Source organism: Pteropus alecto, unplaced genomic scaffold (genome assembly GCF_000325575.1).
Source record: "Pteropus alecto unplaced genomic scaffold, ASM32557v1 scaffold7, whole genome shotgun sequence".
In the NCBI taxonomy this organism is placed as follows: domain Eukaryota; kingdom Metazoa; phylum Chordata; class Mammalia; order Chiroptera; family Pteropodidae; genus Pteropus; species Pteropus alecto.
In genome coordinates this window covers 19,108,061-19,126,193 of record NW_006494614.1, presented here as the reverse complement: position 1 = coordinate 19,126,193, position 18,133 = coordinate 19,108,061, and the positions used below count along the sequence as shown (strand labels likewise).

At 31.8% G+C, this 18,133-nt stretch overlaps 1 protein-coding gene across 1 annotated transcript in view; it reads left to right on the top strand.

The window, feature by feature from the left end:
- SENP6 (SUMO specific peptidase 6) overlaps positions 1-18,133 on the top strand; it is a 96,166-nt gene that overhangs the window by 73,586 nt on the left and 4,447 nt on the right. Inside the window, 7 exon segments of the mRNA XM_025042883.1 lie at positions 1,005-1,114; positions 1,233-1,349; positions 7,742-7,864; positions 8,883-8,975; positions 12,185-12,615; positions 16,374-16,477; positions 18,009-18,097. Coding sequence (XP_024898651.1) covers positions 1,005-1,114; positions 1,233-1,349; positions 7,742-7,864; positions 8,883-8,975; positions 12,185-12,615; positions 16,374-16,477; positions 18,009-18,097 — 1,067 coding nt within the window.

Below are 18,133 nucleotides of genomic sequence, written 5' to 3'. Positions count from 1 at the left end.
ATATATATATACACTGCTACATTCAAATCTGTTATTACTCTGTTTCTTAAATTTGTTAGTGGTTCCCAGTGATGCCATTGGCTTCAATGCAAATTAAAAGAATTTTGGTCCTCGGTGTACATTTATATGTAACATGTACATACATGGTTGAAAACTTGGGAAGTGAAGGACACTTAGCATTTGACCTGACTCTCGATATGTTTATCCAATTCTAGAATAACTAATGCAGTAGGTAACTCTGAATCCGCCTGAACCAAAGACCACAGTACTATTGTAACACATAGTACAAAGTCAATAATACAAATATAACTTAAATGCTCTAAATTTGTCCCCTACTACAGCAGCTGAATTGTGCTGACTTTATTGGGAACAGTTAAAATCTTTTAACTCAGCTACACACTTGGAGATAGTGTTATTCAAGGCACAATCTTAGTAAAGTTGAGCAAGGCCTCACCGGACAAGAGCTATCCACACAGCTAGTGGGCTGAGGAAAAGAATAGAAGAAGGAAGGGAATCACAAGCCAGCTGCGATGGGCTCAGATTTCAAGGGAAGGCTCTTCTTTTAAGGACTTTTTAACTGGAGTACTGAAGCTCATTGAACTGTGTTCCCTGAGCCTCTGCTCCTATATCCTATGGACTGCCTAGCCACAGAACTTAGGTAGGCCTCCACTGCTAGAAGGAAGAAAAATATTATATCCATTCTTTGGATTTTACTAACAATCTAATTTAATACCGATAGTGGAGATCTTAGAGAGACAAAATACCAGAAAACAAGATTGTTACAAAAATTAGAAGAACATCACTGCATTATAAATTAACAGATTTTAAAAAAGGGATGGTGGACCCTGGTTTTTCTTGTTTCTTATTTTTAATTTTTAAAAATGCATACTTTTTAGATTCATATTTTAATACTTTTTAAAAGCATTCTTGCCTTGTGCTTGCTCTTTTTATTTAAAAAATTTCCAATTTACTTTGTGAATCGATCATTTAATTTTCTTTTCCAGGTGCCCCTTGAATCTAAAATACAACTTAAAAACAAACAAGAATTCCAGTTTTTTGATGATGAGGAAGAAACTGGAGAGAGTCACACTATCTTCATGGGCCCTGTGGAAAAGTGAGAGAATTCCTTTACATTTGCAACACCTTTAAATTTCTTCTCTATTTTAATTCATTTTAATTATATACATACACATATATTTGATCATTTGCTTTTTTAAAAAATTTTGTTACAGATTGATAGTATATCCACCACCTCCAGCTAAGGGAGGCATCTCCGTTACTAATGAGGACCTGCACTGTCTAAGTGAAGGAGAATTTTTAAATGATGTTATTATAGATTTTTATTTGAAGTAAGTTAATTTTCTACTAACCTTTTAGCAAGTCTTTAACATTCTATAATGTATATCTTTGTTTTCTAGAGTCAAAACTTTTTGAGTTTTGAATTTAGTCACTGCCACTTATTTTGTGATATTTGGGGAGTTATTTAATGTCTCTACCTGTGTTTCCTCATTTTAAAAATGAGGAGAATAATAAAATCTAAACGGGTGGTAAGGATTAAATAAGATAATACATGTTAAGCACTAGGAAAAATACCTGACATTCAAAGTGTTCTTCAATGATAGCTTATGTTGTTAATAGTGTTAAGTGTTAATGTTGTTAAGCCTTTAAAAAATTATGGGCCTAGGTTAGGTAATAATTTGTTGAGTAAGCACAAAAGTATGATTTCACTCATTTTCTTCAGTGAATGTTCAGCAAGTACCAGCTATGTGCCAAGTACCATGGTAGAAGTTTATGGTGTGGTAGGAAACACAAATATGGGATTAAAGCATTGACAGATACAGCAGTAAAAGAAGGCTTCATTCTCTTTGAGGGTTGGAAGTATGAGGGACCAAGAAGCTTTCCTGTAAGAACTTACACCATGATTCAGTATACACATGCATATACATGTATGTATACTGTGTTTATACATGTATAAATTTATATGTGTTTACTGATGATATAAAATGGGCGTGTATATGAAACAAAACAACCTAAGTATCAATGTGCCTAGTGCTCTCCAATATTATCTGGTTTATTCAGATGTATTTCATAAAACAAAACAATTAAAAAATCTGATTATTGAAAGCTGCTGAGTGATTTTCTAACCTACGAATGGTTGCAACCCACTGTTTGGGGAAAGAAAACACTTATAAAAATTGATAGGTTTTGATCAGAGAAATGATATCATAATTGAGTTTCCTTAAGATCATTTTGACAAGCATGTTTATTGCAGATGTCTAGATGAGAGATGCTTTAAGGAAATTTAATTAAGATGATAAAAGAAGCCTAATTAAGGCATTTTAGTTGGAGTGAAGAGGAAATAATGAAATGTTTTAAGAGGTAGAATTGTTTAGCAGGACTCCAGGCACGATTGAATGGATATTAAGGAGAGAAATAGGTGCCAAATAACTCCTAGTTTTCTGACTAGTGAGACCTGCTAAATGATTTTGCCACTAGCCAAAACAATGAATGCAAAAGCAGAATAGGTTTAGGCCGAGGAGGAAGACATCTCTTTTAGACATCTGATACAACAAAGTGGACAGTTGAATATATGGTTCTGGAGGTTAGTTGAGTTCTGGCCTGGAGACATACAGACTTAAAAGGCTTTACTTTGCAAGTAGTAGTGTAGTTATGAAAATTCATAAAATTGTTTAGGTAGGGATACAGAATGAGAAAAAGAGCTAGAAGGACAGAACCAGTAGAGTAGATTTTGATAGACAGACTCCCATGAATAAATTTGGAAGGTATTTGAGAGGTATGAAGAAAAATCCAGAGAAAGTGATGTCATAAAATTGAAAGGAGGTGAAGGAGGTGGTATCAGTACAGCAAAGGTCAAAGCAAATAAGGACTAAGAATAACTTTGAGGTTATAGTGACCCTAATCTAATATAGAGCCAGACTTGACCCTGTTCCCTGGGGTATAATGAGGTACCCTTCCCTCTCCCAATCTGGTGGAGGTACTATCAGTGGAGGCTTAGTGGGGAGCCTTCCACCCCTATCCATCAGTAATATGGAGCCCCTCCCTCCTTATTGATGGTAGCCTAATAGAGAACATAAACCTCCACCCCTACCTAGCAGTAATGAGATGGCGTTCACTTCACCCACTGGAGTGTGGTGTCAAGGAAAGCCCATTAAAACAGAATCTTAAAATACTCAGAATATTCGAATTTCAATTTAAAATTGCTCGCTTCACCAAGAACCACAGAGATTTCAAACTGAATGAGAAAAGACAGTAGACAGTCAACATCGAGGTGACAGTGATATTAGAATTATCTGATAGATTTTAAAGCATCTATTATAAACTTTTTTGATGAACAGTTATGAACACATGAAACTTGTTGACAGAGCAGATTATAGTATAACCCAACTATGTCCTATCTACGAAAGACTCTCTTCAAAGATAATGATATATGTTAAGTTGAAAGGAAAAGGATGGAACAAGATGTAGCATGCAAATATTAAAAGGAAGCATTAATATCAGATAAAGTATTAATATCAGATAAAGTAAACTTTTGAGAGCAAAGACAATTGCCAGGTTTGAAAAGGGACATTATATAGTGATAAAGGGATGATCCACCAAGAAGACTTAGCAGTCCTAAATGGGTATGCCATACAACAAAGGTACAAAATATGTAACACAAAAGCTGATCTAAAAGTAGAAACAGAAAAATGCAAAAACATAGCTGGAGACATCAATTCCCCTCTCTCAGTAATTGATAGAACAACTAAATCAACAAGGATGAAGAATTCAACATCATCAACCAATATGATCTCTTTTCCATCAGGGATATATTCCTATATATGTTAATTATACCCTGTTTTCAGAGGCAATATATATATATATTTTTTGAAGAGTTAATAGTAATGGAATATGTTTCAGTAAATTATAAATATGTCATAGATTTGCTGGCAAGAGAAACTGCCCTAGGTTGTAAATGCCTAATTTTGCAGACGTAGACCCCTTTGAGACCTAACAAATTCAAGGACAAGTTCAAAGTTTTTGATAACTAAATCGAAAGATGTCATCTCATACAAATGGCCAGTAAACATGTGAAAAGATCTTCGACATTATTAATCAACAGAGAAATACAAATCAAAACCAAAATGAGTATCACCTTATACCCATTAGGATGGCTGCTATTTACAAACAACCCAAACAGAAAAATAACGTGTTGGCAAGAATGTGAACAAATGACACCCTGTGTACTGCTGGTGGGAATGTAAAATGGCATAGCCAATGTAGAAAACATCATGGTGGTTCCTCAAAAAATTAAAAATAGAACTGCCATATGATCTAGCAATCTCATTTCTGGGTATATATCCAAAAGAATTGAAAGTAGGTTCTTAGATACCTGCACACCTATGTTCATAGTAGTACTATTTAAAATAGTCACGAGGTGGAAGCAACCCAAATTGACCATTGGTAGATGAGCGGATAAATAAAATGTGGTACACACGTACAATACAAATATTAATCTTCCTTAAGAAAGACAGAAGCCCGTTACATGCTACAACATGGATGAATTTGGAAGACATGCAAAGTGAAATAAACCCGTCACAAAAAGGCAAATACTGTGTGTGGTTCTACTTAGATAACTAAAGTAGACAAATTCACAGAAAAAGAAAGTAAATGATGGTTACCAGGGGCTGAGGGCAGGGGAAAGGGAATTGTTATGTAATGGATTAAAGTTTTAGTTTTACAAGATGTGAAGTTCTGGAGATGGTTTCACAACAGTGTGAATATACTTAACACTACCAAACTGTACACTTAAAAATGGTTAAGATTGCAAAGGTTGCTATGTATTTTTTTCTATAATTTTTAACAAAAAGATATTATCTCTTAATCCTAATGTATACTAATTTAACAAATCAAGCCATTGAAAAGTCTTAAGTGAATATACACAACTGTTGTTGGATGAAGTGTTGTTCTGTGAATGTCAATTAAGTCAAGTTGTTTGTTGGTGTATTCAGGTCATCCTATGTCCTTAATTAATTTTCCACATACTTATTGTTTCACTTATTGAGAAGGTGGTTGATCTCCAACTATAATTATGGATTTGTCTATTTCTCCTTTTAGGTCTATCAGTTTTTGCTTTATGTATTTTGAAGTTCTGTTGTTAGAACACATACATGTTTATGCCTTCCTGGAGAATTGACTCCTTTATCATTATTTAATGTCCTTCATTATCCTTGATAATCTTCCTTGTTCTCAAACCTACTTTGTTCAAAATGAGTATAGTTATTCCAGCTTTCTTTTAATTTGTTTGCATGGTATATATTTCTTCACCTCTTTACTTTTAACCTATTTAAGTATCTCTATTTAACAAGTTTTTCGTTGAAAGCATATAGGTGGTTCTAAAAAATTAGTTGAATTCCTATATTTTGTTTATATTTTAGTTTCTTCCATTTCGTACTTAAATAATCTATAATTTTTACATTACAGTAGATAGTCTATAGTTATTTGTTTATACTCTTGAAATTCTTTGTATTTTCAGGAGGCTCCTTGATATTTTAGAGTTACACTTTAAAACAAATCTCAAATTTCATATAAACTTAATTATCTACAAGTTCTGCCTTTTTTGATGCAAATCAGTATCCAAATAAAAATGAAAACCTAACAAAATTTATAATTTAAAGAAACCCCCATGTTTATGTTTGTTTGATGTTTGTTTTATTCTTAGAAATAAATTTTAAAAAGGAAACTTTTTTTTAACTTCACTATTAAAATAAGTTAATGGCTGCTACCAGAGCTGCTCATTCTTTTCCATTTCTAACTCTGCAAGTTAGAAACAAATTTTTAAACAAAGTTTGCCAATATTATAAGAAGTAGAAGGGCATTGCATCTAGGGAATGTTAAGAAAATGCAGAGAAGAATAGAATTACTTTAATAAAAATTACTTTCAAAATCATCTTTCAACTTCATCCTATAATTAAAGCATTCATGATTTGATTGTTAGATTGTCCACTTTATGAAATACCAAGTGAACAGCTACACCATGACATTCAATATTTAAATGATTTATTTACTAAAAGAAAAAATGTACCCAATGGGAGAGATTCCTATAAGATTTTTGTAATAAACTTGAATTTTCACTTTAATTCTAAAATAAGAGATGTGGCTGTTCTAATGAATAGTTCTAAAATATACATAAAAACAGAACTATACATAGTCACAAATACTTATGGATATAAGTCAGATCACAAAGACAAAACTAGTTATTTTAAAAGGCATGGATTTATTTACATGTGAAATTGAGAGTCCGTTTTCTTAAATCACAAATAACTTTTTTTTAAAGTTGAATTATTCCTTTGTTTATTCAATTTAGTTTTACAAAGTAGACTTTGTATTTTGAGCGAATAAAAGTACATGGTTCACTCATTATGATATGGCCCCTAAGCTCAAATCTAGTTTGTTTACTACATGCTCTGTTTTGAGTATATTGTAGAATTTAGTGATTGATTTAAATTGTGTTATGAGCTGATTCATTGTCTTATAATTTCTTTTGTGGGGGTACCCTGAGTTTCCCTAAAGCAGTAAGTAGTTAGGTCCTTTTCATCAGAACTCAAGCTTTAGAATTATCAAATATAATGATAAAAGTGATAGATCTCATGGTGTGCCCTCTGGGACATTTGCTATTTCTATATAAGGAGGCTTTCAGACTATCCTCATTTTAATGAAGGTGGTAATGAGCATAGCTCCTTTGAATGTGCATAGCTCCTTTGAAGGAGTTTGGAACATAATTAAATTTAATATATTGTAATTTTCCTTTGTGATATAAAGGAACTCTTGCTTTGTTTTGTTATAGATCTTAAGGAAAAAAACTAAGGCAAGGAGAAATTAGAACTAATGTAACATCACTTTAAAGTCATTGTTATAACCTCACCATTGTATTGGTTCTTTCTATTTCTTTTCTGTTTTTATAAAAAGTAATATATGGCTGGGTCTTCATGGTTTATTAACTGAACTGTTTAATATAAACAGCACATGAGATAATAGCTTTATTGAGATTTAATGCACATACCATACAATTCACCCATTTAAAGTGGTTTTAATATATTCAGACGGTTATGCAACCATCACCACAGTCAATATTAGAATATTTTTATCCTGCAAAAGAACCCCAATATCCATTAGCAGTGACTCCCCATTTCCTTCTGACCTCACTCTCAGCTTTAGGCAATTACTCATTTCTTCTCCGTCTCTATGGATTTGTATAGTCTGAACATTTCATATACATGGAATCATAGCATATGTTCCTTTGTAAATAGCTTCTTTCACTTAACATAATGTTTCCAAGGTTCACCTATGTTACAGCATGTGTCAGTACTTAATTTCTTATTGCTGAACAATATATTCCATTGTATGGTTATATTTTATTTTTCCATTCATTAGTTTGATGAGCATTTCTGGCATTCCCACTTTATGGCTACTACAAATGTTTCTGTGAACATTTGTGAGTGTGCCCTTGTTTTAAAATATTAGAACTTTGTAATCATAGTTTTACTCTCAAATGCCATTTTTCATTACTTGAGAATAATCTGGTAGTTGCTGTCTAGAATATGAAGTGAACTTGGCTAATAACTTCTTTCAGTTATAAGGAATAGAGATTGATGGTGGTTTAATAGATATTTAATCACTGCTTGACTTTTAGTATGTTGTAAACTGTTAAATTCATATATTGGAATTATTTTTTATAAAATAGATATTTGGTGCTTGAAAAACTGAAGAAAGAAGAAGCTGATCGAATTCATATATTCAGTTCTTTTTTCTATAAACGCCTTAATCAGAGAGAGAGGAGAAATATTCATGAAACAACTAATCTATCGTAAGTCATGATCTTTCAAATTATTTAACAGATTTAGTAAGTCACTCAAATTTAACTTAGTAAAAAATCTCTTATTCATATTGAGGCAACATTATTTACCAGTTAGCAAAATCAATATAATATTGAATCGTGGATAGATCAATATCCACAATTTTCTGAAGCCTCAAGTATACTTAGAATTCAAAAAGTTTTAGATGTGATATCTAAATCAGTATGTTCCCAATATGCCTGATAGTTTTTTAAAAATTGCTTAGATACTTGTTAAATACAGATTGCTCTGCTTTACCCTAGATGATCCATCCATGTTATCTAAGAAAGGAACCTGTGAATCTGTACTTTTAATAAGTTCTTTGGATGATTCTTCTCAGACAAGTTAAGGAAATACTATTGTATATATTAGGCTTGAGTACTTTTGTTTATAATTCCTCTCTATATAGTGATTGCATCCAGTTCTAATACTTTCTTGTAATTGGTCAAAAGATACAACCAGAGAGTTGAGGCAGTTTTGTCATAAGTGCTGTTAAATGTCTTGAATTGATGGCTGCTGTGCAAAATATAAACAGTGTTTTCTACTATTTCAGTGATTACATTTTGCATCTTAAAGTTGATGACAGTGATTGGTTTTGACCAATGATCATAGTGTATCCTACTTCATCTACTGTATGATAATGCTCACCTTTCTTCTTTCTTCTCCTCAGTTATCATAGGTTATGGTCTGATTTGCTTCTCAATATGGTTGCTCTTGCCAGTTCTGCATAATAAAAATAGTAGCACTGGTCTACCCTAGTATGTAGTAGCAGGAATTAAATATCTCATTCTTTCTGGTTCAGTGATGGCAGTTTCACACTTTGCTGGCTCCATCTCAGATGTTCTGTTTTCTTTCCTCAACTTGTTAAGTCATCTTATACACCTCTTTGAGCTGTTAACCTCTTAATCTTCATAATTTTAAAATTTTTGCATATAAGCTGAAGCACTAGGAACATTTTAGAAGCGTAATACTATATCTTTTATCTTACAGAATACAGCAAAAGAGACATGGGAGAGTAAAAACATGGACCCGGCATGTAGATATTTTTGAAAAGGATTTTATTTTTGTACCCCTTAATGAAGCGTGAGTAAGATTTTCCTTTATGTAAATGTGATGGCAATTTTTAGAAAATGTGTTTATGATGTGAAGAATTCATCCATTTTTAAACTTCTTCAAATTTTTATGTACATCTATACTTGTACTGCTTATTTTATGCAAATTAATGAAGTTTTCCGGTGAATCATGTACAGTTGAATTTTACAAACACTAATCTTCTAATTTTGTTTTATTGGTCAATGTGGAATAATGTCATTTTTAAAAAATGGTACATACGGTCTAGCAAATACCAATAGAAAGGCTACTTTATACAGAAAGATGATTATATCCCATAGAAGAATTTGAATCTTTAGTTTAAAACATACTTTGGCTCTTAATCAAAAAGAAAAGATGGCTAGATTTATGCCATTTTCTGTAACTGAAAACTGTGCTGACTACATGAAGCTATTTTCTAAGTAAATGGGGGTGGTTAAACCTTTAACGTTATTTTCCCCCAGTAGCTAGAGAGGTATTGATGTGTAGGATAGTATTATTATATAATTAAGACTTGAGAGTATTTGTATTTAATTTTTTTTTGTTTTTCTATGCCCTTCGGCTAAAGACCCCATGAATACACTTGTAATTGGATAAGTTGGGGTTACTACTTGCATCAAAGGAGAATTCACACCATGGGCAACCATGGAGCTGCTCTATGCAAGTGCGCTTGAAAGAGCCTATAACAGAATTTGGGCCTTGGTTTGGTGATTTGGGGGAAGATCAAAAGAAGCAGTGGTTTTCTTGGGTAAAGAAGTAGCATTCACTCATTTAGCAAAAAAGAGGGATGTTTGATATTTTTGGGGTTGTATTGTGACCTTATGTTTGTCTCTGCTTAGACAAATTATGAAACGGCCTTGGTTTGTCTCATTTTATCATTGTTGCAGAGTAACCTTGACTGAGGTTGATATTCTGTGAGATTGTTTATGTCTAATAAGCCTAACTGTGCCTGGCTAGCTTCTGAATGTGCTTTTTTTTTCTCACTATGAAAAATAAGTTCACTGTAGTATAATCAAACTTTATTTAAAACCCCGCTTTAATGATAAGATTTCTAATCAGCCTAGCCAAAGATAGGAAGGTAGGTCAAAACATTGGTTATGGCTACAAAGCCCAACTTGTTCAAAGCTATGTATATGTCAAACACAGTTTAAAACTAATCTTTAATTTCTTCATTCTCCTCAAAATAAGGTTTATATTTGTTATATAAAATATAAAAATATAAAATATAACAAATATAATAATATGTGAGCTGCACTGGGCAAAAGGGAGGATATGCATAGAAAGCCATTTATCAGAAATGAATTGTAAAAATTTAAAATAGAAGTATAATTTGAGATACACAAAATTTAGCAATAGAGGCACATCCCTCTTAGTCGCTCTGTTTGATGATGATGAATACTATGATCAATGCTTCCAGTCATCTTGGTGAAAAGTAGAGGATGAACAGAGATGCAGAGTAGGAAAAGAATTTTTCAAATAGAGTACTGTGCCATTTGTTGATGGAAGACTAGCCTCCAAATCATGAGGGCTCAATTTGGTTTTTTGTTGTTGTTGTTGTTTTTTGAGGAAGTAAAGCCACACATATTTGTATACACTAATTATATTAGATAGACTGCCATATATTTGTCATCTATTTAATTTGAATTCTCCTGGTGTTAATTTCTTTAAATTTAAAAGCTATTTTTTAAAAATTGTCACAGTAATTGACAAGAGACAGAAATTTGATATTTGGATCTAATCTATATAAAGTTAAGTGAAATTACCTCTTCTTCCATTGGTGATTTAAGCTCAGTGTAGCTGCTGTTAAAAGAGATTAGAAAAGCAAAACCCTGCCTCTTCTTAGAGGTTGAAAGTGATCTCAGATGTTTCTAATTTAGCTTTCTCCTTTCAGCCAATTTTTAGGTGAGGCAACAGAAAATTTATGGCTTAACCATATGTTATAACTAAGAAATGTTAAAAATAGACTAAAGTTAATAGCTGTAGGTTGAGAATCACTTTATTGTACTGTATTTAATCAATTTTAAAACATTTTTTCACATTTTAACAGAATTTCTGAAATTGAGAGGTGACCTACAATTAGCTTTCTTAGTTGATAAAGTGAGGAAGTTGGTATGCTGCTCTTTCTACTACCCTATCCTGACTTAACTCCATAGGATACTGAGGACTAATAATAATAGAAGAGAAGCATTCCTCCATCTGTCCTTTATAACACCGATAATGAAGCCAGCCACTGTGACCTTTCTACTTATGAAGAGATAGTACTGGTTTTTAGCATTACCTTGGTGGGGTAATTTAACATTTTGCAGAAATGAGAATGTAGAATAACTTATCTATATCAATTATATTATTTTTTTCTCTTAGTAAATACTTATTGAACATCTTACTATATGACGAATACTGTGCTCAGTAATAAGTTCTTGACATCTATGGCCTATGCATTTTATCCCAGCACATAACACTGTGCCTAGCGAATAGTAAACCCTTAAAATTCTTCATTAAATTAGTGACTATTAGCCAGTACTAGCTGTATAGCTTCTTACTTGTGGCTTATACCTTACGGTTGGGTATCTGAATTCAGCTGTATCATGAGCACTCACTTGATAGTCGGAACTCTACTAATACTTGAAGTTCTGTATTTAAAATCAATATAGCATGATTGGATTATTTAATATTTTCAATGTTAAGCAGTTCCTACCTTATTCAGAAAATCACGGACATAGTAAAAGTTTTTAAAAAGCTATATATATATAACATTTAGACAATGTTCAAAATTGTACAGTCCAATTAGACTTTTGAAGACATTTTAATCTTAAGGTTAGATAGGTTTTTATCCTTTGACATAAATAGAGTAAAGGAAGGTAAATGGGAATGATGAATTGCAGTGATACTTATATTTTGTTAAATTATCTGAAAAAACAATGAATTTTTCATTCCACAAGCAAGAAAAGGTTTAAAGGATTATTTGCAAAAGTGAATACAGGCTACATAATTCTAACAAAAATTACGTTATTTTTGAATAGACATTGTATTCTGTTTCATGAATCAATGATCATATAAATAAATGGATTAATTTGAGAATTGAAAAAAATTGGACATTCTTAATTTCTTCAAAAAAGCTCTAGAAAAAACATTTCAATTGATATTTATTGCCAAATATAATAAACTTTTTTGATATATTCAGTAGTTTCATTTGTTTTTTACAGTGCACACTGGTTTTTGGCTGTTGTATGTTTCCCTGGTTTGGATAAACCAAAGTATGAACCTAATCCTCATTACCATGAAAATACAGCCATGCAAAAATGTTCAACTGTAGAGGACAGTTGTATTTCTTCTCCTTCAGCCAGTGAAATGGACAGTTGTTCACAAAACTCTTCTGCCAAGCCTGTAATTAAGAAGATGCTAAACAAAAAGCATTGCGTAGCTGTAATTGATTCAAGTGCTGAACAGGAAGAAAGTGACCCTCGTTATCGGAGAAACATATGCAGTGTGAAATGTAGTCTGAAAAAAATAAATCATACTGCAAGTGAAAATGAAGAATCAAATAAAGGAGACTCTGCATGCCAGAAAGTTGTTGATAGGACTAAAAGTGAGAATGGCCTACAGAATGAATATTTAAGTTCTGTGCACCATACAGGTATGTTTCTAAATGTTTTGAAAGAATCAAGGAATTCAAAGTAAACTGGATTTTTTATAAACAGGATTAAGATTTCAGGGCACACTTTTTTTAAAGTCAGATTTATTGAGATATAAATTACAGTAACTCTCATTTCATAAGTGTAGCTCAATGAGCTTTGATAAATGTATATAGTCATGTAATCACTACAACAATCAAGATTTAGAACCTTTCCATCACTCCAAAAATTCTCTTGTGCAATCATTCTTCTCCCCTCACCCCTACAGAGAGTGCAGTTTTAAAATGTAGTACAAGATGACATGTTGGGGTGCAGATTTTGGAGACCTCTTATCTAAAGGTATGAGGAGTTGTAAAGAGCTGGATTGGTTACAAGGCCTGGTGCAAAGAGTTTTTAAGCAAAGGCAGGCCTCTGACTGAAATTTCAAGGGCATTTATGACAGTAGCAGTCATGCTGCTGGCCTGTTGAAAGGCAGCTGGTTGGATGGATGCCCATGGAATAGAAGATCAAACAGTTTTGAATTTTAATAAATTTTTGTAAACCATCAAAAAAATGTGGTACAGGGTCTACATTTTATATTTATTTTTATTTCATAGGAAATTCACTGTATTCAGCATAAACAGTACTTGTACAGTCTTAGATCTGTAATGTGAATTAGTGCAGTCTTTTCAATTTACAGATGAGCAAATTGAGATCAAGTGGCCAGAGGCAGAAATTAAAGCTTTCTCCTCCAAAATAGTTGTTGATATTCAAATTAAAGGTTAGTTCCTTATTCCTTACTCTCCTTCATTGTTTTCAGTGGGAAGAAGGGCACTGGGCCAATCTCTTTTTCCTTTCAGTTCTAAAATATTGTTTTTTTCTTTGAATGAGTTCTATATTTCTAGCACTTACTATAGAAATCTATTTAATACTTAAATATCATATTAAATCAACTATATAGTTTCCTATCCAACCCAAAAGTTAAAGTCTACTTTATAAAACCCATAACATGGCTTTTGTATGTACCTTGCAAACTTATTAAACTGTGAATAAGTCCTAATATATTTTCTTTGGAGGAAAAAAGTCAGTATAAGGCATAGCTGAAATTATGTGAATTCAGAAAGAAGCTATCAAAAATTGTGAATGCTGAACATACTCTTGTTACTTTTATTATTTTAGTAAGTCAGAAAGCTGTTGCTGAGCTCTTTAAAAATATTTTTGATTTGTTTGACATACTAAACTGCCTAAAGCTGACAGTAGCCCTAGAGTGTTGATCTTTGTGCCTTTGGGAGATAAGAAGCAGAGAGGGGAATGGTATGTGAATTGTATCTCCATTGAACTATTTTTTTTTAAGTTTTTCTTTGATCAGTAACCTCATACACTTTAATGTGAATTCAAAAATGAATTAAAGTGCATGATTTAAAACAAAGCAATGGGACAAAGCCTAGGGTTTCATTTACACAAACCCTAGATATTCTTAGTGACTTTCTACTACAAATTAATATTCTAGTCCATTAGTAGCCAGTTAAAGTTGAGTAAATAGTCTCACAAATGCTAGTGGAGATCAAAGTAAAGAATAATCTGTTTTATGTAGTTTGCCTTTTTAATATCTGCTTATTCTCTATATTTTTTATTATAATTTGTATTTGGTTTTTTGTTTTGTTTTTAATATGCGTGTAACCGTATCAACTATATCTTCCATAAAGGAAATTTACCTTTGTGTGATACACTAATATTTTCTATCCTTTTTAATGCTTGTCTTAATCCAATAATGATAGTGTCCCACAGTTTGAAAGTGGTAGTCGCCAGTGGGTCTGTGCAATTTTCAGCAATGAGATCCCATAGCTTTCATCAGATGTTTCTAAGGGATCATTCACCAAAAAGTACATTAAATAAGTGTGTTCTCTAAAGGTGACTTACTACCTCAGAGAAGATGGTTAAGCAGTCTATCCTATATAAAATGATGATGTACTAAAAATTAGGATATGAAGAGCTTGTAAAATTTTTGTGATGTGATTAATGTCTCAGCAGTTAACTTCTGTTTGGGCTGGGATTATAGTTGATTGGATTCAGTGAAGCATTTTAGATACTTTTAATATCATTTTAACCATTGAACACATATAGTCATAAGTGTTTACTGATGTCAGATAACATGCTGTAGTAAATAAGTGGAATTGTATCTTATAACAGGAATTAGGTTTTTAAGGTCAGCTGTAGGAAAATAGTAATGTGTGTGTGGTATCACTACTTTCATTTGGTGTTTTTCAGTTGGGCACCATATGAAATAGTTGTCTTTGTATGGAACATGAAAAAAAATGTGTATGTTTAAACTCTAGAATCACACTCAGCATCTGCAGATGATCTTACTATGTGAGAAGCTCTCAGGAACTGAGACTGATTGAGAGAACAGCTGATGGAGTTATCACCTCTCAATTTATAACAGGGCATTTGTTTACTGAATAAAATAATTGAAGAAATTGACTATACTATTTAAATTATTTTTTCTCCATTTTTTTGAAATGCACATATAGTTTAATTTCTGTAAGCTTCATGTTTATACAGCAGTTTTGTAGATAGAAGTAATGTTGCTTTGCTGAGGGTTTTTGAACAAATTCTGTTCAAATATAGTTATTTTAACTTTAAACATAAAAATACAGTTTTCGGAAAAAGATTAAAAGGTTATTCTTTGCATAACTAAAAGATTTACCATAGTGCTTTATTAGTTATTTTAAATAGTATGTTTCCCATCATAGCATTTAGATTTTTATACGTGTCTTTTCAGGAGCACCTTTTATTTTTGTTTTCCCATCCCATCTTGCTTATATTGTTATTCTTAATTCCTTTTTTATAACTGAAGCCAAAATAAAATTTATCCTATCTAAAATACCTTAAAGTCATGCTTCTTAAAACTTGAAAATGGTATACTGTATAATTAACAATATTAGTATATTTGGTATTAAAGTGCCTGGCTTGTTTTTCATTATTTTCATGTAAATCTTTCATTCTTTGAAACATTTTGTGGGATTAGCTTCTTTCAGCAAAATGATTGATTTTTAAGAACTTAGATTCTTGAAATGGACCTTTAAAAGTATGTATTTCAAATTTCTCTTATGAGTCATTTATTTTCATACTACCAACACCTACATTAGGCTTGTATTATTTTATTTTATTGAAAAGTCTGTAAATATAACCAAACAAGAAAAAATATAGAGTTGGGGAACTCATCAATAACCACTATCCTAACATGACGATTGTTTTCATTTGTGTTTTTCTTATTATTTGTCCAAAAGCAGGCCTATTTCACTTAATTTTAACCATGTTATTTTTTACTTTATATAGTACAGTTTTCTCTATTTTCACAATTTTTAAATCTACAGTATTTTATTTTATGTTCTACAGTTTGCTAACTGTCTTATTACTGGATATTTAGGTTACTTTCTGACTATTATAGTTTCCATTATCAAAGATATCTTGCATACCTAGTACAAAAACATTTATATATACATACACATATACATACATATATTTTAATGTATAATCATATAATTGATGCCTAGTTTTTAAATTTTAATGAATTTTAGGGTCTGAGTAGTAAAAACAGCTATAATTGACATGCCAATCCAAAATTTAAATAAAAATTATTTATTTTAGGGATATTACATGCTAAGGTAGATTTTATAGCCTTAATTACTATAACTTGAATTGATTACCAGCTTAACATCATATACTATAAGTTATACGCATGTTCTTTTTCATTACATAATGTTTCTTATTGATACAGATGGCTTAAGCAAAATCAGACTAAACTATAGTGATGAATCAACTGAAGCTAGTAAAATGCTTGAAGATGAGCTAATCGACTTCTCAGAGGATCAGGATAACCAGGTGAAACCTGCTTGGCAAAAAAGTTCTAATGTTTTATCTAAAAGTTTTTCTTTGAAGTCTTTGAGGTAGCCCTTGAAGCAGTAACTCATGCTTCTGGATTTGGGTCTCATCTCAAAATACAAATTCAATTTTCAGTCAAAAGGTGCTAGGATAAATGTATTAGTGCTGTTTTGCTTTAGTAGTGAGGCCCCACCACCATCACCACCACCACCACCATGTAGACAAAACTAATATTACCCACCTCAGAAAGTCTTCATACGAAAGTAATTCACCCTATCCCTACCATCCCTTTCTCTTCCTCTTTTAAAGCATTTGTGGCCCATACCTTAATCTTTGGTCTGACTTGACATTAAGAGGCAGATGTTTAAAATTTTGATTATATGGTACATGAGCACAGCAAAATTAAATTCTTCCACTTTTCCAATAATTTTTCTTTTGTCATATATATGGCAGGAGTAGATTATACTTAGTTAAAAGTAACAGGTCAGTTCTGATATTTACTGAGCATCTCACTTGTTCTAATAAACTTTACTAACATCAAGAATAAAGTATATTATTGAAAATATTTTATAACCTCAATTAAAGAGGGCTTTATATTGAGAGAAAGGTTTATATGAATCCTCCAGCATACATTTCTTTAATTCTCTAACCTTTCTTTAGTTGGTAGGACAAACTTTGAATTTACTTAGTAGTGAAGATAATTTGGTACTGCACTGTTTTTCCTTTTTGCTTAATCCTCTTGTGAACAAAAGCCATTTTTTGTATGACGTTCCTTGGCTATGAAATGTTTTTCTCTCCAACATATATAGACACATATTATGGGTACAGACAGATTTAAGGTTTTTAATGAGTGAGCTCTTATGCTTCTTTGCTCATAGCAGTTATGTGAACTAACTAATCTAACTATATTGTTCTTATTCTACTGTTGATTATTTTATTCATCAGGTTGCCAAAAGCTTTCTCAAAGAATAAAAAAGTCTTATTTGTTTATATTCAGGATAATTTACCAAACAGGACACGATGTCATTATACTGTCTTTTTCTCAAATGAAATGGATATATGGCTTTGTTAAGGAAAATAGTGTTTCCAAAAGCCCTTGAAATACTTCTGATTTGAAAAAAATATTTATGTAAAAGAATAATAAGTATGTCACTCCTGTCCTATTGTGAAACAGCTGTCTTAGCCAACAAACTATATTTTCAAAAAAAAATACCTAAAATCTGAGCAGTAGTATTTGACCAGAGAAGAGTCAGTCATAATATAATTCACTCTTTAAAAATTATTCTGGACTGAGTAAATGATGTAACAATATTTCATTGACCTCTGATTGCTAGTTTTCATTAAAATGTATATAACTGGAATTTTCATAAAACTGGAATCAAGTATTTTCTAGTGTCTGATCACCTAAATAGAAAAGATATTTTTTACATATTTGTTACAAATATTTTTATATTTGATAGTGCTATTTTGTTAGGTTATTAGTTATTTAGATTGTATATTTTCAATACTAACAGTAAGCTCTCTTTTATAGGATGATAGCAGTGATGACGGATTCCTTGCCGATGACAATTGCAATTCAGAAATGGGACAGTGGCATTTAAAGCCTACTATCTGTAAACAGTAAGCATTAACTATATATCTTGCAGACTACATGAT